The sequence below is a fragment of the Hyperoodon ampullatus genome, assembly GCF_949752795.1.
Source record: "Hyperoodon ampullatus genome assembly, chromosome: X".
NCBI lineage: Eukaryota > Metazoa > Chordata > Mammalia > Artiodactyla > Ziphiidae > Hyperoodon > Hyperoodon ampullatus.
Genome location: NC_136913.1, coordinates 96321144 through 96345611, shown reverse-complemented (window position 1 = coordinate 96345611; position 24468 = coordinate 96321144). Strand labels below are relative to the sequence as shown.

At 41.6% G+C, this 24468-nt stretch overlaps 1 protein-coding gene across 4 annotated transcripts in view; it reads right to left on the bottom strand.

The window, feature by feature from the left end:
- The window catches only part of PAK3 (p21 (RAC1) activated kinase 3), a gene marked incomplete at both ends in the record, with an annotated part of 90433 nt that extends 76270 nt beyond the window's left edge, over positions 1-14163 (bottom strand). For all 4 annotated transcript variants that reach the window (XM_079727330.1, XM_079727331.1, XM_079727332.1 and 1 more), the window contains one exon: positions 13989-14163. In XM_079727330.1, coding sequence (XP_079583456.1) covers positions 13989-14163 — 175 coding nt within the window. The remainder of the gene's footprint in view (positions 1-13988) is intronic.
- Positions 14164-24468: the final 10305 nt, after the last annotated feature.

Below are 24468 nucleotides of genomic sequence, written 5' to 3'. Positions count from 1 at the left end.
ATATCAGGATTTCTGAGGATGAGTCCTGGGCAAATGACTTTTTAAAGCCCCATAGATGATGTGCAGACAGAATGGAGAACCACAGCCACCCCAGGCCTCTTCATTATCCAGAATGACCCTTTCTCTGAAATATTCTCTGAAATAACCCTGTTATCTCATTCTCTGGGTCCAGCCTCCCATCCTGCTAGCCTTCTCACTCTTTCATGACCTTATTCCTATTTTACTTGTTCTTTGATGTCAACAAAACCTCCAATCCCTGGATCCTTCCACGTTTAGCCAATTTCTCAGCTTCCTCCTTGCCTAGACTCTGTGGTCCATCATTTTTTTTTTTTTTTTTTTTTTTTTTTTTGCAGTACGCGGGCCTCTCACCGTTGTGGCCTCTCCCATTGCGGAGCACAGGCTCCGGACGCACAGGCCCAGCGGCCATGGCCCACAGGCCCAGCCGCTCCGCGGCACGTGGGATCCTCCCAGACCAGGGCACGAACCCATGTCCCCTTCATCGGCAGGCGGACTCTCAACCACTGCGCCACCAGGGAAGCCCTGTGGTCCATCATTTAAACTGCTCTTAAGCCAGTGCCCTGGAAACTATGCTCCTGTGACCCGCTCTTGCAATTCTCCCACAAAACCTTGCCCTGACAGAATCCAACTGTGAAATCTCCATTTCCATACGGAGGCTGGTAAAAGTTGTTGGGGGAAAAAGAATCACACAGCCATGCAGATTGGTGCTTACTATAAAGGTCACGGACAGAATTGGGTCATCAATGGCACTGAGCAGTACCCTTCTTGACCCTGGCCAACTTCCTTTCCCACTGCTCTTAGCGAATATTCTAGAATTTCACAACTTCGCTCAAACTTCTGCTTCATCCTCTCCTCCCTTACTTTCAGCGTAAGAAATTCCTTCTACTTGACTGAGAAAAACGGAGGCCATCAGTTTGGAACTCCTTTGACTTCACTTCCTGTCCCGCTCCTATGAATTTATCTCCATCAGTAACATCTCCCTTCACATCTTACCGGAAACACAGTGTCCTCTCCTTCTACCTGAGGTTTAGGCCCTCATTGGTGCTCTAGATCCCTGTCCCTCTCACTTCTCCAGGGGTCTCACTCCATCAATTATCCCCTATTTATTCTTATATCTTCAATCTCTCCCTCTCTACTAATGCTTTCTATTTGGCTTTAAAAAAACATGCTGAGATTTCTTTAGTCCTTAAAAATTGAAACCTCCTGCCACCACACAGCTTTCTTTAGTTGTTATAGTCTCTCGAACTTTCCTTCTCTAGCTTAAACTTCTTGAAAAGGCAATCCAGATTTCCTTAACCCTCACTCTTCAAACCATGGCAATGAGTCTCTGAGGTCCCAAATTGATCTCCTCCCTGAAGACGGCCATTTTCCAGTCCTTACAACCATTGACCTCTCAGTCAAAACTGACATTGCTGACCATGAACTTCATGAAACTAACTTCTCCCCACCATCTTTCACACAATTCTTTCTTGGAGTCTATTCCTACATTTCTGGGTCTTTTGTAGACAATTTAAATAATATTCCCCAGGACCTGTCCTAGGTCCTCATCTCTTCTCATCAACACACCTCTCCCTTTGGTCACCTCATCTACTTGTACGGTTTCAATCACTATCTACTTCTGTGAGTCCCCAGATGGATCCCCAGCCCTGACCTCTCTGCTGTCCCCTGACTGAACACCTCTATTTGGATGCCTCACAGGCCCCTCACTCGAAATATTTTCAAAAGAAAGTGAATTCTCTACTGCCTTTCCCCATGTAAAATAAGAAACTACAATTCCTCTTGTGTTCCCTACCTCACCCTCCTCTACTTTCTCTTGTCACCATCTGATCAGTTGCCTAGTTCTATTAATTCTTCCTTGTAAATGTTCCCTCTGCATTGCCCTCTTTTATTCTTACAACACTGGCCCTTAGGCCAGGCCACTGTCATTTCTCACCTACCTGACTCCCACAGCCTGACTTGTCTTCTTTCATCGCCCACCACCCCACCCACATTCATTCTTCTCCTGTGGCTAGAGTGATACTGTGAAACACAAATCTGATATTATTTCCCTGCTTCAATGTTTCCGTATCGCCTTCAGAATCATATTCAAAGCGCTTAGCATGGCACATATAAGCCCTCCAGAACCCGATCCCCAATTCCTTCCACAGCTCTGTCTTCCATGCCTCTCCCACCAGCACTCTATGCGCTAGCTATGTTGAACTACCTGTAATTACAGTCATAGAACCTCAACTAATAGTGTGTCATGCCTACTGCCTTCATAATGCTGCTCCTTGTTTCTGGGATGCCACCCAACTCTTATTAGGTGGCTCTATTCCTTCATTAAGACTCACCTCAGTTGAGTAGTCACCTCCTCCAGGAAGCCTTCCCTAAATGCTCCCTTCCCTCAGTCTTCAATAGACGCCCCATCTCAGTGCTCACTTCTCTACTGCACTTACCACGCTGATCTCTACTCATTGACTGACTTGTCTGCGTCCCTCACTAGGCCATCAGTTCCTTAAAGGCAGGAACTGGGACTTATTCACCTCTGTACCCCAACATCTATCTAGCATAGTACTTGATTCAATAGATATTTAATGAATAAGCAAATGAACAAATGAATGGATGAATGAATGACCTTCATTATATGAAATGAGACCCAATATATGGAAACAGGTCATGTCTATTTGCCAGTATGTGTTCATGGATGAGGAGACATTGATCCAGGTTCCCCAAGAAGGCTGGGGGGTGGGAGCGTATGTTTTAGAGTAGTTGTTATAGTTGCAGTTGGTGGTGATGGCATTGTTGCTGTTTTCCCTGCACTAGGGATGCCTCTGTACTCATTCAGGTACACCTCTTGCCTGGTGCCACTTTGGAGCCAAAAGCATATAATGGCAACACAGTTGTGCAGGGTTCGAGGTACAGCAAAGCAACCAATTCTCCCCTGGATGAAATCCCAGGATGGTGCTATGCTTGCCTTCTGAAAGCATTTTAGAAATCTGTCACCTGAGTCTTCCTTGTTGTAGGAGTTCCACTTGTCATCTTCCCCTAAAATTCCTGGAAGTTTTGTTGGGCCTTCTCATTGGATGTCACGTCCAGAATTATTTTTTAGAACACTTTCTAGCTCCTTCAAAACAGAGCATGCAGGAGAAGAAAAAGAATAACAGGGGACAGACATAGAGAAATGCTTTCCTACATAAATTTAGCCTAAAAGAACAGAACAATAATTATTTTTAAAAAAGCAATGGAAAGCACGCAAAGTTACGGTGTACGGCGTAATAAAAAAAAGTGACATTGAAAGCCATATAAATACAGAAAAACAAAATATTATATAAAACATATTTTTAAAATGCAGAAACAACTTTTCCAAAGGAAAAAGCATTTAGGCTGGCTAGTTCTAAACAGCAAGCATTTCACAGCCCTGGCTCTGAGGAACAACTCTCTCTTGCTACTGCCCCAGCTTCCTTTTCCTCTGAACCAGTCAGTAGGTCTGTTAACCAGTATACATGGATCAGTGTAGTGACAGATTGTACTGTGTGACTCATTAGGAACTAAAGTAATATTCGAAATTTGTGATCTCATTGGGGAAATAAGCTTAGCAAACAAGAAGCGACAACTGATACTACCAGACCAACGAAAATTCGGTGCTAAATTGGGAAAAATAGAGTATAAATGCTGTAGCATGTCAAAATAAAAGAAGATCAGAAAACTGTGGCGGAGAGTGAGGGCTTACTGGAGAGGAGGTAGGATTTGGGAGATGGGTCTTAAAGAATGGGTAGGCAGGAAAGGTAAGCCATCACAAGCAGGAAAATCGGGAGAGGCAAAGCTTGGACGTTGAAATGTATACAGCACATTGACGAGGAAGCGAGAAGACAGAAGGGTAAATGGGTAGGGTGTAGTCTTGAAAATCAGGAAGAAAGATGAAATTGGAGATAGTGATAACGAATATGCTGGGAAAGGCTTTGAGCAGGTGGATGATATGATAGAAAAGGCGTCTTCTGGAAGACAAGCCACATAGCTTTGTGCTGCTAGGGACACGTGGGATGGTAGGGGCAGGCTTCAAAATGGTTGCTGTTTCACACAGACTGAGGAAGAAAATGAATGGTGGGGATGGAATGGGAGGACCTATCTGCCACTGCATCTGTTGCCTCGTAGATCACCTACCGGGCATTTCCTGCATAAACTGTGTGTCTGATTTCTGCACCTAGACTGAAAATTACCTGAGGACAGGGAATCTTATCGTATATGTAGTATTCCCCGTCCCATGACACACAGTGCAGAGCTAGGCACATAAAAAGCAGGCACAAATCTTTTCTGAGTAAAGCATATAAGTGAACTACAAAAGATGCTCCAGGTAAGCCAACATTAACATCCAATTCTGTTCTATCTCATTTTTAAACTGAGATAGCTAATAAACTAGATCTGGGCTCAAAGTCCGCATGCAACTCAGATTTAGGCATTGGCTGGTTGCACATGTCTCTATCCTGTGATCTTGCAGAAAGTTCCTTTGAGACAAAGGAGGTCTAAAAAAACATTTTGCTAGGAGGCTCATACTGGAGTTGCTGGAGTTGGAGCTCTCCTAGGAGGGTCGCTTGTCCTACAACCCCTAGCTTGACACTAGAAGACCTCCCTCCTCTCCCCGCTTTGTGGTGCTCCCCCTACCCAGGTGCAATCTGTACTCAGTGTTGTGTTCCTGAGGCCAAACAACTTGCGCCGACATGGGGTCATTTCTGGCAGGGGCAGTGAGGGTGTCAGGGTTAGAGATCCATCATACTAAAATACTTGTTTTTCACTTCAATATTCCTGGGCTTTGCTCTGGGAACGCCATGTTGGAAGGATACAGAAGTATTTTTAAAGGGCCATTCATCTCCTATGGGTGACAACCTTTACTTTTCCCAATAGACGACCCTTAGGGACTTGGTCACTCTTTAGCTGGGTGAGAGGCACATTCAGTGGTTCGATAATTTCTCCAATTCACTAAGAGGCAATGCCTCACAAAGATCGTTTACAAAATGTTACCCTTGTGGTCTTTCAAGAATTAAAATGCCTTAGTGTCTACTTAACTACCAGGAAAGTAAATTAAGTACTGGAGTTGGTGTTTTTTAAGTTAAAAAATGCCATTTTGCTCCATCCTCTGCTTTGTGGGTCACTGAGCACACCGTTCCATAACTGCCTGCCTACCCAGCCCCCAACCGGGAAAATGTCTGAGGTCTTATAATTCGGGTAAGACTAAGTATCCCGAAACAATTCTTTCTATGGCAACAGCAGCCCTGCAGGTGGTGTCAAAAAGGCGAGCGCTCATTGTGAGGGCAACAGTTCCAGGGGGACTGACTTCTGCAAAGACAGTTCTAGTTTCTGGCACTTCTGCTCTATAAACAAGTATCCTGTTTGAGGACATATTATGAGAGGGGACCCACAGGAATTCCTCACCTCCTGAATTCAGGAAGTGCATATTTTCCCTTACAGAGGGGAGAGATTATCTAGTTTTCCTTTTTTTTTTGGTAGAAAGAATGACATTTTGTGGGCCTTCAAAATTTATTTTTCCCATTGGAAATACTTGAAATTACTATGTGGTAACTACAATGGAAAGTTAGGCATAAAAATAGATTTTATTCTTGGCTCTAAGAATTTAAAGAAATTGATAGTGCAAGGTTGGTAAAAGATTTAAAAGAGGTTCTACACAACAGATATATTTCTGCTTAAACCTAGGATCTTGGGCAAAATACATACCGATTCTGAGCAGAAAAGGAAACCGATGTTGAGTAAATGAGGAAAAGGGCCCAAATCCTTAAATACTGGATTATGAATGAACCTAAAGAGAGGGATGAGAGGTGACTCTTGTCTTCTATTTTAATATCGTTCTTTATTTTAATTATAACAATATCAGATACTACTTTTGTAATAGAAAAAGATTTTAAAGGCAAAAAAAATAACACAGGAATCAGGGAAAAATATTTTAACTATTTTCTTTTTTTACAAAGGCTGTTACTTTCTGCTAGCAAGTTAGGCCCTCAGGAGGAGTAACTTATAAAAAGGCATGACTACTGTTGTTAACTGCTGATTGAGAAAATGGGTTAGATTCACCTAAGTTTCACCTGCTTCCATCAAAATTCCATTTCTGCAAAATACATTGGCCAAAACCTATTTTCAAAACAAGTTAGGTGACTCTCATTTTATGGCAAGTGGTATAATAGTCAACCGCCACTGGACCAGGAGTTGGGGATCTAAATTCTAGGCCAGCCTTGCTTTGTAATTAGTAGTGGGGCAAGTTTGTGGAGGTCAGTTAACCTCTCTAAACTTCTGCCTTCCTCTGCAAAATGGATAAACCTTGCCCCCATCACAGGAGGTTTGAAGAAGGTGATTGATATGAAAGTACATTGAACGCTGTAACATCCCTACAACTACCATCCAAAACACATCATCTCACTAGGAATATACGTTATTAGCAGGGTGACTGTGTTTGCTGGAGAATTAAGTAATCTGTCACTTCTTAAACCCAGCACTTCCATGCTATGAATGATGTCCTTGCAAATATAACTACCAAGAAAGGAGATTAAACTGGGCTATCTTAAACATTCACTGCTCTTACGTCTTTCATTATATTAGCAAACACCAGAAGTATATAGTTGGGAAGGCCCATGGTGGAAGGTTCCTTCACCTGCCTTCAGGTAGAACCTGCTAAAGTCATGAGACACCCCCCCCATAAAGAACCTATAAAATTTCACCCTTGGTAATTCATAATATTTAATCGGCATATCTGGAATTTCTTTATGGCTAGTTCCATTCCCTCTGGTGGAACAGTAAGCCCATTTCCTCCTGTCAGGTCTTCAGTGGCTATGAAAAACAATATATGCTCTCCATAAACCAGAAGCCTTTAATGTATAGATAAAAACACAAAGTGGTACCCAATTCCGCAAGAGTAGCTACAAGCCCAATTCAGAGGTTGGGTGTTCCATGAGGATGATAGGGAAAAGGAAATGATGGTCCCATGTGAGCCCTTTTAGTGACTCCCACTCACATACAAGCAGACAGCCATCACCTTCAGTGGTATCATCTTCAAAAACTTTCAGCCAAAGTGATCATTCTGGCAAATCTTTATGAACTTGACTCTTACCTATCTTCTTCCAGGCAACACACACCGGTTCCAACTCTCATTTACACCCAATTCACACGTGCAACAATTTCAATGGAAAATGTTGAAAAACAAAAGGCAAACATGAGGCCATGTCCTCAACTGGACACTTCTGATCATGTGGATAATGATATAGGGTAAAAATAAGTTTGAAAGGGGTGGAGGAAGGCCTCATTTGTTTTGAGGAAAGCAACTTCATATCCCTTAGCTGGTGTCAAATTCACTCTCTTTGCAACCCTTACTCTTCATGTTTGATACATCTCTTTTCTGTCTTCCTCTCTTCTCATCCACTTCCTGTACCTTCTCCATCTCCTAATCTCCCTCTCATACACTACTTCCTCTCTCAATTTATTTCTCCCCGTTGCTTCTCTCCTTTCATCTATTTATCTCCCAATCCCACATTCCGTACTTTTCTTGAATTTGTCTGCTGCTTCTACTGGGCCACCATATTTGTGCCCAGTTTCCCTGTTTACGGGCCTTGAAGTAGAAGCACAGGTCCTAGTAGATAGAGTGCATCCTTACCCCACCTTCTTCCCATTTCAAACACAGAGGACTTCTAGGAGTAAAGGAGTAGTGCAGGAGGCTCTTCTCCGGGGCAGAGCACTGACCATGGAGGACAAGCAAGATGCCATGCCCTTTCGTTCCCCAAAGGGCAAGGCAGTGACCTCCAAAGAGCACTCTTTGCTGAGCTGTATGGTCTACATTTGAAGAACCAAGAGGAATGTAAACACCATTCAGGATGTAGTGGTCTCTGACATCTGACTTTCTGCTAACAGGACCCTCAATTAATTGAGACTCCTACTCATAGTTAGTGCAAGGAAAATAACCTTGAGCTACTGAAAGATCCCAAAGGGTCTTCAGCATCACCGAAGAAAGACTGCATACTGTTCAGTCTAGTTATCACACTAAGTATTTTTTATTGTGCATTAATTAGATGAAAGTTAATAATGTGTATTGACCAAAACATTTGAGTAACAAGACCATAAAGGATAACTGAGTCTTCTTTAATATAATTGTTGCACAGTAATGCTTCCTGCTGTGTAGTGTATATAGAAGATAACATACTCTAGGCATTATCACAATAATGTGTATGCAATACAATAACAAAACTATACGGCACTTTAAGAACTTTTTCTTCAGTAAAATTAAAAAAAGAACTTTTTCACATATATGAACACACTCAATTTAGAACCTCAACCTTCTAAAGTAAGCAATATGTAAGCCAATAAAGTACACATACCAAATGAGAATCTAATCCATCAAACACCCAAATCAAATGTTAGCACATCTCTCTTGTCAAGAATATTTTCTTGCCATCATTTCTTTCCAAAAAGACATGAAAAAACGTTTTCTTTCTTTCTGAGTGGCAATAAAAAGTCCCCTCCTCTGAAATTCAGAGATGTTTCAAAGTGCACTGTCATCTTCTTAAGGAAAAATGAAAGCCACTGCTGGCTTTTGGATGCTAGGAACATAGTTTACCACCTATCCCTTTGTCTTGTTGCAAGGCAGTGTGATAGAGTAGCACAAGCATAGGTATTGGAATCAGAGACACCTGGGAGATTTCTGGCGTCTATCATTTGCTATGTGACCCTATAGGCTGTCTACTTAAACGCTTTGAGCTTAAATGGCCTCATCTGTAAAAAGAGGTTAATACAGAGTAGTTGTAAGGATGTAAAGACTCAATACACATAAAGTGCCCGTCCCACAGCTTGGCACGTAGGAACTAATCAGTAAATGACAGATCACTTCCTATTTGTCTTGATTTGATTTATCCAACTATCCCCTCGTATGCCTCCAGGAAGGGGGGCCTTCACTTCCATTTGCAGGCTCACCAGCTCCCAAATCTCTCGATTTCCCACAAACAAAATGCACATGAACTGTGCTCACTAAAGACACAGCCCTTCATACAGCATTGCATGCCCCCTGAAGCACACCTAATGCTCTAGTACAGCACAAGACACAAGACGCATAAGCACGCTTCAGAAGACAAAGACGTCACATAGGACACGTCACCTCCAAAGGCAGCCTCACCTGCTTCTTTCCCACATGTTCTTCCAAGCTTCCAGTCCTTAACATTGATTATTTTTAGAGGTACTACACCATTTTCAGAGTCCTGGCTGATTCATTTGCCTCATTGCCTTTGCCTTATTGTTTTATTTATTCATGTATTTTTTCATGTATTTATTTACCCATCCATGTATTTATTCCCCACCTTGTTCCAAAATAGATATAAGACGCCTTCAAAAATACACAAAATACAGTATGATAGCAGCAGAAATTCAAAGTCGATATAGTGAAAGGAAAAAAAAATAGAACAAAGATAGGCACATAAAACGGAGCCTGGAAGAAAGCTATACAAAGTGCATACATACCATAGAGGCCCATTACAAGCGCTAGGCAGGGGCCATACATCTGGCTCCACGCTTTCTAGTAGCCAACAAAAGAGAAACCTGATCAGTCTCACACTTCACAGGGTCCATAAAGGAACATCAAACCACTTGTTCAGGATGTCCTTTTCCTGGTCTAAATTCTGAGAACTTTTGTAAGGTGAAGCATCATAATTTCATGGCAAACTGTCCCTCTTACTTTGCTCTAACACCAAGATTCAGCCTCTGGAAAGGCCTCCAACAAAGACAGGTCCTCAATCTGGAAATTACTTTTACTACTTGTTTTTCTTCTACCTGTCTCTTGAAGTTCCATTTGTTCAATGAAATGTAGCTATTAAAGAGACCCCTTAAAACAAACAAAAACCTCTGCTGTCACCAAAGCAAGCATTTTCATTTAACTAAGGAAATAGACAATGTGACATTATTTAGGACAAAAATTTGGATAGGATCCCAAATAATGAACAAAATAAATGGTTAAGTAAACCATGATGCTACTATACGATGAAATGTTATATACCATCAAAAATGATATTTATGAAAGCTTTTTTAAAATATAGGGAAGTGTTCATGATAAAATGTTGAGTGAAAAAGCAGGATATGAAACTGTATACGTTATGATTTTAACTATATAAAAAAGTATATGTATATATAGCCATTTAAAAAAGTCTGGAAATCAAGCCACTAAAATATTAACAGTTTCTGAGATTTGTGAATATGGGTGATTTCTACTGTTTCTATATTCTTGTCTTTATTTTCTAAGTTTTTATCATTGATGAACAATTTCTCTATGATGAGAAGAAGAACTGGGTGGAAAAACACCAACCCAGTTAGTTATCTTTGGCTTGTGAAATTATGGGTAATTTTAACTTTCTTTTTAAAATTTCCTGTAACTGACATATAAATTCTAGTTAGGGACAAAGTTACTTAAAATAGAAAAATGAATTCTAAAACCTAGTTTTTTAGTTGTTTGTTTGTAAGTTCCAGAATGATACAGATGTAATAACACCTCACAATTATTTAGCACTTTTAAAATTTCACTTTTAATAGCACTCTGACATTTAGAATTACATTTGATTATCAAAAATATTTTGCTAGGGAGGCCAGGTCTTATTATTTTCATTTAACAGGTGATGAAACTGAGGATCCAAAAAACTAAGTGATTAGCACAAAGTCACAATAATCAGTGGCAGAGCTGGACTTGAAAGCAGGTCTCCAGAACCCAAGTCCAGTGCTCTTTCCATTCATTCAAGACTGATTGTGGTATAATCCAAGTAATCACCAAGAGGTAGAAACACAAAAATAGTAACCCCTCCTTACCTATGAAGATCAAGTTCCTGAATGACCCCCCCACCTAGGTAGGAGAGTTCAGCTGAGGAAATTAGAATTTTAGAAGGTGAAATAAAGGGCAGGGGAACTGAGGTCACGTAAACTTTTGAACGCCCTCATAAATTTTTTTTGCACAGTAAAACAATAACAGTACATTACATAAAAAGAATAATGATAGTTTACATAGCTTAAATTAGTAAAAGTGATAGGCTCTGTATAGTTTCCATTTAGATCTTGAGATGGTTTCCAGAGGTGATGAGGATGTACCACTCATTATGGCAGTAGAAAATGGGGGTGACAGTGAAGCAATGAACAGAGGTGGACTGTTAGTCCAAATCATGGATCTTCGTGCTCTCAGAGTCTTCATCAAAGTCCAGTCCTGAGATTATAACAACTTGTTTGGGGCTTTAGCCCTACCAAGCAAGTGAAGTTAAGTGACATGACTTAATGACTTTGGCTCTTCTGAAGATGCTGTCTTCTCAAGTCTCTTCTGAAGACAGCTTAGCCCTTCTGTATAGAGAGCTCAAATTAAACCATTTAAGTTTGTTTTGAAGGCAGCTTATCCGCTGTCTGACACAGATACTTAAATGGCACAACTCAATGATTTAGGCTCCTCTGAGGTTGCTTTCTTCCGAACATGGTGTTGTAGGAAGACTCCACCTCTTTATAGAGTTCAATTAAATCATTCAAGCTTTGTACGAAGGCAGTTTATCAGCTGTCCAGCAATGGTATTAAATGGCACCATCTGATGATTTAAGTTCTGCCGAAGATGGTTTCTGTCCAATGTGATTTCTTTTGGAAGGCGTGATAGCACCTCTTTACTGAATTCTGCCAAATCACTCAAGCTTTGAACACGTAAGATTTGACAGGTAAAGGTACCCATTTTTTCATTACTTTCTTGGGGAGGATTTAATCTTGTTCTTAACATTTTTCTCCTGTTGCTTATAATTGTATTTGTCTGCAGTGCCATAGCTTCCTAATTATCTTTATCATAACTTATGATAATCACCTCTGCAGCCCCAGGAGCTTCCTGAGTCATCCTCCAGCCCAGCACATCACGTGAATCAGCATCAACCAGTTCAGATTCAACTTCAGCCAATGACTGCTCCTGTGCCAAATGTTCACCCTCACCTACAGGTTCTGTTTCATCCAAAGACTTTTTGTCTTCAGGAGGAATCACTGAAAGATATTTCACCATCTCTAGCCAAATCTTCTCCCAGATCACATTAATGACAGGCTCTGTTAAACTATCTAATGCCTATTTTATGAAGAATACAGCATTGGTGATGGTGTAGGAATCCCATGCACTAGGATCTTCAGACAGAGGAATCTTTGTGAGATTCTGAACAACAAAGTTATACATTAGTTTGGCCTAAGTCTTCCTGAATGGCTGGATCAAACACCGATCTAAGGGCTCCAGGACCTGAAACAAACAACTGGTTCTAAAGACAACCTTAACATCAGGATGCACATTGGCAAATGCATCTGCGGTTTTACCAAAAGGACAGTGAAGAATCAGTAGGGCTTTGAATTCAAGACTTTTTTCTTGTAAGTAGTCTTGAGCTTCCACAAGAAAGCACTGTTCAAACAATTCCTAAGGAGAGAGGGAGTCATCCAGGCTTTTCTCTTTGCATGCCAGTATACTGGCAACTTAGATCGGATTTTCCTGAGAAGACATGGGCCTAGTTTTCTGTAGAGTGGTAATGGTTTCACTATGAGGTCACCTGAAGTATTAGCACAAAACAGAAACATCAGCCTCTCTGTTTTGGCTGACCTCATGTCAGCATCAGTTGGCTTGTGTTCTTCAAAAGGGCAAATGGGGATTGTTCAAGGGCTTCCAAAGCATGGCGGTCTCGACAGCACCAAAGACTCGTGCAGGCACATAATTCCCCTCCTCAGTCTCTTTCTACAGTTGTGGCAGATACAACACAGGAGCTGCAGGATCAGGTGACTTGGTCTCCGGGTCATGGTGCACCATACATTTGTCAAACCATCCCTTGCTCCTGGCAATACTTTTTCTCGGGACCCACTTCGGTGTCTGAAAACATGTCTTTGAAAATTCTTCTTGCATGATGGCAGGTCCCTTGCATGGAAAGTGTTTTCTTATTTCTTTGCTTGTCTTCGATCCAGGGTTTAACATCATTTCCGTCTTTTCCATCCTTGGGTCACGAGGGATAAAGCAACTCTTAAGTGACACAGGTCTACAAGAGGTGATACTGGCCCTAATAAGAGTTTCACCTTTCCTTACGGTACGAATTCTTTAATACCATATGAACGACCTACAAAGCTATCTGTTTTACCTTTGAGAAGATCAAGAGTGTCCCTTTTCTCTTCAAGAGACATCACCCCTCTTACCCTTTAGCAACTTTCTCTGGTGCCAGAGTCCTTGTACTTGGCTTTACTCTCTTCCGCCACAATAGTCACGTTTATAGAAGCCATGTTTAAGCTTTATGCTAATTAATGCAACCTGACAATTACTTACTAGAGATTTTATATCTCCCAATGTTACAAAGTGTCAGCGTATGACATTTAAGGACCAAATGGTATTATGAACAACACAAGGATAAATGATAGTATATTGTTGGGATACTCAGTGCAAAAAGGGCTGATTGTGTAGGGGATGACTGGCAGAAGAATGGGAGAGGAAACAAATAGCTCAGAAGTTTCTTCCTACCTTGTGATATAGTCAGAGAGACAATAATGGGGCACTTGGACTGACTTCCGTATACTCAATTCGAAATTTTCATGGTTGTCAAAAAGGTATACAGAAGTAAATCCACGTATACTCAAATTCCCAATAAGGGCAACTTGTAGTTAGGAAAGGATTACTATAAATTTTCCTTTAAGTTATCAGAAAGAAAGTCACTACTCATATATTTAAGACAGTACTGTTGCTATGATTTCCCTGGGCTTACCACTATGAATTCAAGGCTATGGGAAAGGCAAACACAGCGTAAGTGTATTTTCTGTAAACCCACAGTAAGTCAATCAAACATTATCCTCTGACAAAATACAACCTCTGAAGGTGTAGCTGTAAAGGTCAGGCAGGCCCAGAACAGCCCACGCTCAAGACATGACTACTCGAGAAAGAAAGTGACAATGAAAGAATAAACTAGCCCCTTTTCAATGCCCGGTCACTGATACTTTACTTTTATCCCCTCCTCCTGGGAAGATAGAGCGAAGCCTGGCTTTCTTATTCTTCTCTTCAGGGGCCATGGGAAGTGGTTTGGAGCTGTGGTTGAGCGCCGAAGAATCACGGTTGTTACTATTCATCCTCAGTGGGGGAGCTGGGGGTTTCTCTTCATTATCCAGACCGTCAGACATTTTCAGTTACAACTGATGGCACAGCTCCTAAAGAAGAGGAGGAGAACACAGGAGTTAAGGGAGGTTTAAAAGACAACCTGGTAAATACGGGGAGTCTAATATCTTAGAAACAGAAGCATTCGTCTCATGTCATCTCGGGTTTGGCACTGACCATTTTGAAGGGTTTCTTTTCTAGAGGGAAGGGAGCTGCCTGCCTAAAGCCCAACGATGCAATTTCCCAAAGAGGAAAGTGAAGGCAATAATGAATGGCTTTTCAATATGTAGACACAAACACCTAAGGTCCCTTCCTTTTCCCCCAGTGACACTCTATTTTCTGCTGTCCACTCAGTCTTTTAATGAACAATTTCCAATCTTTCTTCTTTAAAAAATTCTATCCTCATGATCATCGTGGTCAGGTAGCACAACTTCCTTGGAGTCTGGAATTGACGTAGGCCTGGCTGTTGATACTTAATGGCCCACAACAGTCATCTGTTAGTTGCTTTGACATTGGGATGCCTTTGGCGTCTGATTCTTACCTGTGTGCACCTGATTAACAAAACACACCCTACTGTTTTATGAGAAAGAACTGAGAAACAATCTAGTAAACCTGGTAGTTTCAGCAGAGTTGGGGTGGACTGCTAGGGGAAGAAATGCCCCATCTTCAAGGAGCAGGTAGAAGATAAAGCAGAGGAGTTCCAAGGAGAGGACTGCTTCGTGAGGAGACACCATAACCTTCCTCCTTGTCATATTTTATGTCCTGGAACAGGGAACAAGGGAGTTGACAGGGGTAACAGGGTGGTAAGAACCAGTCTCGTTTTAACAACTTATCTGCTCTTAATTTCATTCTTCTTTAGTATCTTGTGCTGAGAGTTCAATACATTCAGGTTTCATCCCACTGGAGGGTAAAGTGAACTAGAAAAGCACAAACTCCACAGGGAAATGTTTCTGCTTCCAGCTGTCTTCCCATTCTCATTCAAGTCCTTGCATTAGGGCCCTGACACTTCCCATGCATGTCAGGCATGAAGAGTACCTTCCAGGGGAGACAGGGCAGGGGAGGGAGGGATGGAGTGGGAGTTGTTGGGGATTAGCAGATGCCAACTATTATACATGGAGTGGATAAACAACAAGGTCCTACTGTAGAGCACAGGGAACTATATTCAATATCCTGGGATAACCCATCATGGAAAAGAGTATGAAAGAGAATGTATATATATGTATCACTGAATCACTCTGCTGTACAGCAGAGATGAACACATTGTGTAAATCAACTATACTTCAATATAAAAAAAAGAGTACCTTGCAAGTGAATCTCCAGTTCGAATACAAGGAAAATCAAATCCCACTGCAACAAAATCTCTGTAATTTCATTAAGTATTAACCAGCACTAATTTAGGAGTGTATGAGCTCCCCATACACAACTTGGCATATCACTTTATTCCAATAACATTTACTATTAACCAACCTAAGTACAACAACAACAAAAACAGGGGTCTCCTCATTACCTGCTACAATGAGAAATAATCTACCATAGCTCTTTTCAGCCCTTCAGTGGTTACAATGTGTTTATTACTTTCAGTAATGAATTCTAAGTTACATTATGTTATGTGGAAATTTTTACTGTTTTAAATTTTCTCAAATATATAGAGCCTGTACGTATTCAAAAATAGCTGAGTATCAATTAATAGTTTCTCCATCTGCACAGGTGACTGCCAACTAACAATGATTGGTTTGACCTTGGTTTGGACAAGAGATCTCTCTTTTCCTTTGCCTAAGTGTCATGCCTTGCATTATCCTAATGAAATAAGACCAAATCTGTATTTTTTTTCAGGAATCGTGACAGTGAAAATATCAGTAGTAAATGTTTTGTCACCACCAGCTTGATTAAGTCTCATATTTTCCTATACGGGTGAAACTAGAGCACAAGGTAAAATGAAAACCTAACTGTGGTGTCAAGGATCAATTATATTCATAGATACTGCTGGTAAATATATGAAATCAGTGCTAATGGGTCTACATTCCCTTTCACATCTTGATTTTGGTCCTTCTAAACTCATTCTTTCTCCAGAAGAAAAGTGAGTTTAAGACTGACTTCACCAGTGGTATCCTGTATCACACGGGTTCATGGTTTTAATTTAGTCACTAAAAAGAATTTGCCACCAGAATAAAAGCACTGTTTTTTTCTCTGTGTGTGCTTTGTCTGTTTTACTTTTCTGGCTTCAAAAATAATGCCCGAATATGTGGTGATTATTAACTAAAGCTCAATATACAGAATCTAAGTTGGTAAAAATAATGAAGTTTGAAGGTTATTGCAAAAGAACTGAGGATTCTAGGTAATACCTAGAAAATAGTGAAAACTGTGTCTCACAGGGAGAGAAAGCCACCGCATTCTGGATGATACCTATTTTCTGAGGACATGTTAGTTAAGTTGAGATGACAGAAGTCAGAGAAACATACATACCCTCTTTAACATGATATACAAAGTTGACCTTACACAATAAGCCAAGTAGGAGTCTGAGCCAGTCAGGGTTCTAGTGCACCTACGTAATCCAAAATACTAGGCTCCATTGTTCTGGATAATTAGGTGTGGGTAACAGTGGCCTTTTTTGTTCCTAAATATTCTCTCTGGGTAGAGACTCAAAAGGTAGATGCCCTGTTTCTTTTCAGGTCGGGAAAAAAGGGCTACTTGGGATATAAAATTCACACTATACTCTCCTATAGTAGACTAGAAATCCCTGCCCAAAATTTGAATACTACACATTTGCTGTGGTCCATATCACAGGCATTCTGCAAGGCACCCAGCTTAGATGGCACACCTTTCAACTGCCCAGCAAACTGGAATTGGTTTAATTCCATTCAACTTATCAGGGGATTATAAGAGGGGCTGGAATAAACCTCTTTTACAGAGATGTTACTGAAATTGAAGAATCTTTATCTACTTCCACAATAGGAACATGAAGCAAATAATCACTCCGTTTACCTAGACATTTCAGATTTGGTTTTGCTCAAATTATCCTGATATTACGTCAGTTCTTCATGACTCTTTACAAGGCACAACTTCATCTTCTTCTCACGATTCCAGATAATTCTGAGTTGGTGACAAAGGAATAGGGCTGGAGACTCTTGTTATCTCTAACTCACCTTCAAAGCAAGTGCTTCAAAGCACAATTTTAGGTGACCCATGGAGAAAGGGTAGGGCCCTGTAAGGAAGCCTTGCTGTTAATGTGTTTGCTTCCCAAGTGGGAGGTGTCTCCGACTATTCCACAAACGTAGGAAAAAAAGGGGGATTCTATTCTGTTATGTTTGTAAACAATGCCGATTTACTAAGCCACGTCCCTCCCCTGAGACAGCTTTCTACAAAGGATACTATTAATGGACTGCTGGTTCAATCTGCCTATGAGGTCATTATTTCCAAGATCTTGAAAGAGACTATTTTGTTTGGGGCGGCTGTAGGCTCTATTTCAAGAATTGTACAAAAGTGCCATTATTCTCCAGGAACCTAATCGAAAAACTGTTGATCTTTAAAGTTTAACTGTTGTTGTTCGCTTCTGCAACACAGCAGAAACTTGCGAGTGCAGGTCACGCTGGATCCAGCCACAGGCCATTTCATTTCACTTTTAGAATGTGGCTCTTAGCATTGTGGAGGAATCTGAATGGACAACCAGCAACAGTTTGTTCACAAATTGCTTTCAGACTTGGCTACTAGGTTTTTCAGAGAGAATTCAAATGGCTTTTGTGGACAGTGTATTTTTTGTCCAGCCCTTGGGACTGAATGTGGCTTACCGATGCTCTGTAATTACAGTTGAAATTCATCAGCAGTAAGAAATGAGCCTCTTGTCTCATGATAACCAAGAAGCCAGAACATCCCTCTTTCAGAGTACTAAGAAAGATTAATCCTCTATTTCCTTCCCTCCTTATCTCCCTTTTCTCTCGCTCTCTTCTCTACTCCCCACTCCCACCCGCCAAGTGCAAGGGCAGGCACGCACACACAGGTGCATACACACCCACACCCACCCCCTTCACTGAGTTGCCTTTTGACACAGAGATTTGCTGCAAAGTACTTCAGAGGAAAACTTTTATCAAGATGCATGGCAACTTTAGATGAAATGATTAGGGATTATAAATAATTGTCATTATTCTCTCATTCTTCCAAAATGCATTCTCTTAATGTGGTGACAAACTAAACCCTCAGAGAATGTTCAGTAGGTTACAAAAGAGGGGCTTCCCTGGTGGCGCAGTGGTTGGGAGTCTGCCTGCCGATGCAGGGGACACGGGTTCGTGCCCCGGTCCGGGAGGATCCCACATGCCGCGGAGCGGCTGGGCCCATGGGCCGTGGCCGCTGAGCCTGCGCGTCCAGAGCCTGTGCTCCACAACGGGAGAGGCCGCAACGGTGAGAGGCCCACGTACCACAAACAAACAAACAAACAAACAAACAAAAGAAAGCTGCCAGCCTGCATGTTCTAGGAGTCAAGGGGAAAGACAGGTGCTCAAGTATACTCTAGCTAATGTGGCCAAAATTCATACCATGGCATATGTGTTGAATTGGATACAGTCAAAAATGCCAGTTGTGCCCATTTGCCACAGATGCTCCAGCCAGGTGTGTGAAGGGTGAGACTCCAGAAATACTGGCCCTACAACTTGCAAAGATCATCTATTAAGCCATTAGCAACTGCACTAAATATTTTCATCCGATCTGGTGCCATCAGAGACAACCCATATGTCTGTATTATTCTGTCTGCTTTCAAAAATCTAAATAACTGTTTATTTGCATATTTTCCCAATGAGAGACAAACTAATAATGGCCTCCTTTCAAAAACAAAAGCCCAGGCCGGCAGATGCACAGCCATGACCTAATAAACCCAGAGGTAAAGCTCCCAAACCACCAACCACACAAGGCCATTACTATAAATTGGTGAGCACATCAGTATTGCTTATATCCCTGTCATATAAAACTAGAGGATCTAACACAGGAATGAGATGTAGCCCAGGGGAAATTTCCAGGGTGAACTTCCTAATGTTTCTGAGATACCTACATAAAGAATAGGGTTGGCTGCAAGACACCTAGAGCTGATGAGATGACAGACAGCTAAACTGACAAGAGCACACATGAAATAAGACTGATTTTAGGATCTCAAAAATGTAGTAAACAAGTCAAAGAACTCTCACTATGTTTAGACATTAACAGAACATGAGAGCATTTCAAATTTCTAGAATTGGGTAAATCTTTATAACAAGAATTAGCTCTATAGATCAAGAAAAAGTGAACTTTAAATGACAGCTTCCAGACTTGGAGGTATTAAGTAAACATAGATTTAAAGTCAGCCAATGTCTCCTTAGACAATGATATCAACACTGGACTGTTCTTCGTATTTCAGGATGAGGGTACTGCTTTTACTATAAGAATGATGTATACACTGAATTATACTTCGGTGGTGGGAAAAAGGATCCAAGAGTTACTTGCTGGCTCTTTCTTGGGCTCCCTTGTAAACAGAAGCAGACATTTTCAAGATGGCTAGCTGAGCTTCCCGGGATAAACTGTGATGGGGAAACAAATGATGCTTTGCTAACTATCCTATGCTGATACTAAACTCACTTTATCTTGGACACATTCTTAGCAACTGAACCAACCAGCCAGACACTTATGACTGACAGTGTAAGAAGATGTAGTGAACTGTTTTCAATTGCCAAAAAAGAAGAAAAAAAGAAAAAAGGGAAAAAAATCATCTAGCCTTCTACAAAGGGGACAATGTATTATCATTTGAAAGAATGTTTATACCTTGCTTTACATTTTTACAGCAACTTGTATCTGAAGATTTCTAGCAACTTTTCAGACATTATTTCCCATAATATGCTAAGATGCCAAAGAAGAGAGAAAGGGCTCATTTTATAGGGAGGAGAAGGAGCCAGGTCTGGGTCCCTCAGCAGCCCTAAACCCACACTCCCATTCCCAGAAAAGGTGGACGAGAGCCCGACCCCTAACAATAGTCAGCCAGATGGGCCCAACTTAGCATTGCCACCATCTTGTCTCAAATTGCACATAGTCATGAAACATGTCATTCCCCTCACTAGATCATAAGCTCCTTGAGGGTAAGAACCCCTCAGTCATAACCATAATGCTTTCAAACTGCCTAGTACAGTGCCTTGTTCCCAGGAGGCATTAAATACACATGTGAGGGAATGAAATGGAACTCTCTAAGTTCTATGCCTTTGTTGAAGCTCTGAGTAAGTTTTTCTTGGTGTTGAATAAGCCTATATGCCTACTCCAAGCAGGTCTGAGCTAAGAAGGCGTTTGGAAATTTTGGCACTAGTCTAACTGCCAAGCAACTGGGCATCATGTAGACGCGAGCTACCGTCGGATTATCGACACCTCATTTTTAACTACATGATTTCATAATGTCCAGGAGCTTATTTGAGGTCTTGCTCTTATTTGAGCCGGACACCAACTTGTGAAGAAGGGAGCACCCTCCCCATTTTCCACATGAGAAATTAACAAGGCATAGAGGTTAAGCGACTTCCCCAGGGTCACAAAATAACTGAAAGAACTGAGACCAGAATCTCGAACTCTCCTCAATTCCCCTCCCATGACACCATTACAATATGGATCCAAGTAAACCCACAAACACACACACATTCTCTCTCTTCATATATGCACTTTCATCCTCCCCGAATATTCATATGACAGCTCTAGCTTTTTCATTTCAACCCACTTCAGGCTGGTACTTACCGACTTCAACTGCTTGTCTCATCCAAAGACCCAAGGCTAGGAGATTTACTGACAGAACTCCGAGAGGATTCGTTGGCTGGTAGGACCAATTCTTAGATGGCCTTGTTTTGGGGCTTGTCTGTTCTGGGGCACTCACCAAGGGAACTCTGCTATCAGAGACAGGGGTGTGCTGTTTCAGAAAGCCTGGCCTGGGAGATACCATTACAGCGTGTAATGGAGGGAAGCCATTTCGAAGATCATTTGATCAGGAGTTGCTGAGCTACTTGTTAGGCAGATTTGCAAAAGCAGCCGGACAAGTAAGGGAGGCACTAGCTCTTTTTACAGCCGCCTCATTTCAATCTTAGATCCTGCAAAAGATAGCTCACTACTGACACACATACAAGGCATGGTCACACAGAATACATTCATGCTCTCTCTCACACACGCAAGCAAATGAGGTCGGTTCTGCTGTAGTCCTGTTCTCTGTGATGAGTGACTTCCACTGTTTGTAGCAGGAACTTCACAGTAATGAAATCCAATAAGCCAGCATATTATAGTTGCAAATTTCAATAATAGGTTGCAAATAAGGAAATCGATAGGTATACCCCAGCATCCAGACTTCATATACTGCATATATTATAGGGGGTAAATAGTTCCTATTCGAATGACTTCTTAAGCTTCTAAATGTATTGTGCATGCTGCATGAGCTAATGCCAAGAAAATGCTAATAATCATCTGACCTGTGTTTATATTTGCAAACTGATGCATTATTACAGGCTTCAGCTTTTCATTTCCAACACCGATGCTTCTAAGAAGAGAAAATAAGATGCATAAAGAACAGAGGTAGAAATTTTTGTAAGCGTTAAAGAAAATAAAAGGTGCCTCAAATAAACGTGTGGAAAATAGAAAAGGGAAGCAAAACCTAGTAATAAAACATTTCCTAGTTCTCAAAAGAGAATGTAGTATCTTTGGAAGCAGTCAGATGGAAAAAATTAGATGCAGACTAGCAGCCCAAGTGAACAGGATATGGTAAACCAACATCTCGAGTCTCTGGGGTTCTAGCTGCTCGCTGTTACTATGCATGGGTGATAATTATACCCTTCCCTGATCCACTACGGCAAAAGAGCCACAAATTCCTTCAAACTCAAGCCTAAAAATTCAATTCCCAAAGTTGCTAGGGCTTTTTGTATACCAGAGAGATGTCTGGACATTGTTTTCGAACATGCGCCTTATGGCTTATGGTCCTAGGAACTTGCTCTATTCTCAATGTTCTACACCCAAATCGGCCTTCTACAGGGAAGGTGCCCACTGAATATTTGAAGAGAAGAGTTACATGGGGCCAACTGAGATCTTAGCATTACATATTTCTAAACTAGGAGTTTAGATCATTTTAGCAAAGCTCATATGCTACCCCCTCCCTGCAAAAAAAAGACATCCTGCCAGAACTGGAGGTCAAAGAATTTGAGCTAGTGTAAAATGTAGCAACTCTTCTTCAAGCTTTTGCCCCTTAACCTAAGTTTACAAAAGAGCTGAGCATGTGTCTCAGAATCTTATTTGGGGGCTATGGTTAAGGAAGAGGAAATACTATCTATTAAAAACAAAGGGCTTCCCTCAAATGCTGAAGGAAGAACGGGACGTGACCAGGCCCAATTTCCATCTATCCCACTTCACAAATGGTAGGGGATAAACATCCAGCTGGCCATAGCCTTAGTTGCAGGAATTCCCCATCTCCTACCCCCACCTCTTACTGCCACCAAAGAGGATTATTTTTGTCTTAAAAAAAAAGACTGTCCATGGGTCTAAGAAAAGATCGTAATCCACCCAATGAAATTCCTCTAGAAACCAAAAGCCCGAAGGATGACCTCACAATCGAGCATGCTGGCTTCCCTATGGCTTTCCTGTACCAGGTAAGTTCTTCACTTACGAGCTGTCAGATCCACCGAGTAATTCATTCTCCTTGCTGCCCATTACTCAGCTGCCACTGTCCACTTCTATAAGATGTGGCTCATGACATGCAGCAGATCCCTCCTCCAGCACTCGATCAGCTATGCTGCCCCAGCGCACACACGAAGAGAAGGCTGCCAGGTACCTAAGTCTTTCTGGAGCCCAGAGAAGCCCCCAGGCTGAGAGCACAGGGCCCAGCCCTCACTTCAAAGGAAGGACGTGATAGCCCGGTAGGAAAATTGCAGATAAAGCAGAAGCAGGGTTTGTTGCAAGGAACTCGAGTCAGCAGGCCTGAGTTCCCAATGACCCCTGTGGAGGCGGGACTGTGGCCTAGAACACATCTTGACAAACATTTGGGGAAGAAAAAGGGAAGGAAAGTTGGGTGTTTATAATAAATATATATAACTCCATTATAATTCTGTATCAAGCAATGGTCATCTCAAAGTGTTCATTCTCCTTTAAGATTGAGCCTAGGGTAATTCCCTGGCGGTCCAGTGGTTAAGACTCTGTGCTCTCACTGCAGAGGGCCAGGGGTTCAATCCCTGGTCAGGGAACTAAGATCCTACAAGCCGTGCAGTGTGGCAAAAAAAAAAAAAAAAAGAGATTGAGCCTAATACATTCACTGCACTCACAATCATGGCAGCTTTGGTGGCCTTCTGCAGGTCTCTTAGACATGCCCTATACTCTTCTGACCAGCTTAATTATGAGGGTCTATAGGTTACACAGCTGTATAAAGAGAGGAAAAGAGGAGATCTTAGGTCAGCCTAACATTGCTTTTTATAGGAAAAGAAACCAGTTACATGCCTTCTTCTTGTGGATTGTTGGCTGAGTTTCATTTCAAAGAATCCTAAGACCAAAGCAGAGACCTACTCCCCTTTAACGGTAAGGTGCTAGGAGTAAAGAGATAAATAAATGCCCAGCTCTGAGGGACATTATAGACTTGAGCAGTGGGTTTCATCTCTGGCTGCATACTGTATATAAAATGTATATTAAATACACAGATAAAAATATAACTACAGAACAAGGGCATGTGTATTACAAACTGAAGGGTGCTACAAAAAGAGGGACTGCAGCAGTTCAGAAGAAGGGAAGACTCTCCTTCACTGACTGCTATCCTATTGGATGAGAAATCAGTGCCAATAATCATACCTCCCCATATGAGGAAAGTGTTTGATGTGGATGTTCCAAAGAACATCATTGTCCTGCCTTTCATCTCCATGCCACCAACATTCGTATGTACCAGGTACTGTGTCAGGTATAGGGGGTATACAAAGAGAGGTGAATGAAGACCAGTCCCTGGCTTCAAAGAGCTCACAGTTAAATGAGGATGGTAGACAGGCATACATACAATAGGGAATACAATGGATGCACCCAGGTGGGCACAGAATGCTTTGGAAGGACACAGCAGAAAGGTAACTGAGGTTCTCAAAGAGATCAGAGATATAGTACTTCAGCAGGGTATTGAAGGATGAGTAGGAAAGCACTAGGTTGGTGTAATACATTATATTCCAGCAAACAAATACTCCAAGCATGCTAGATTACGTTTCTTAGCCTTAGGCCCCTGTTTCTGCTGAACTAAGTGATGCTGGTGCTATGTAAGAAAAAGAACAGATCTTAAACCTCTGGAAGAAAGTAACATGTATGGGACTTTCAAAAGCCAGAACACTGGCTTCTGGTGAACT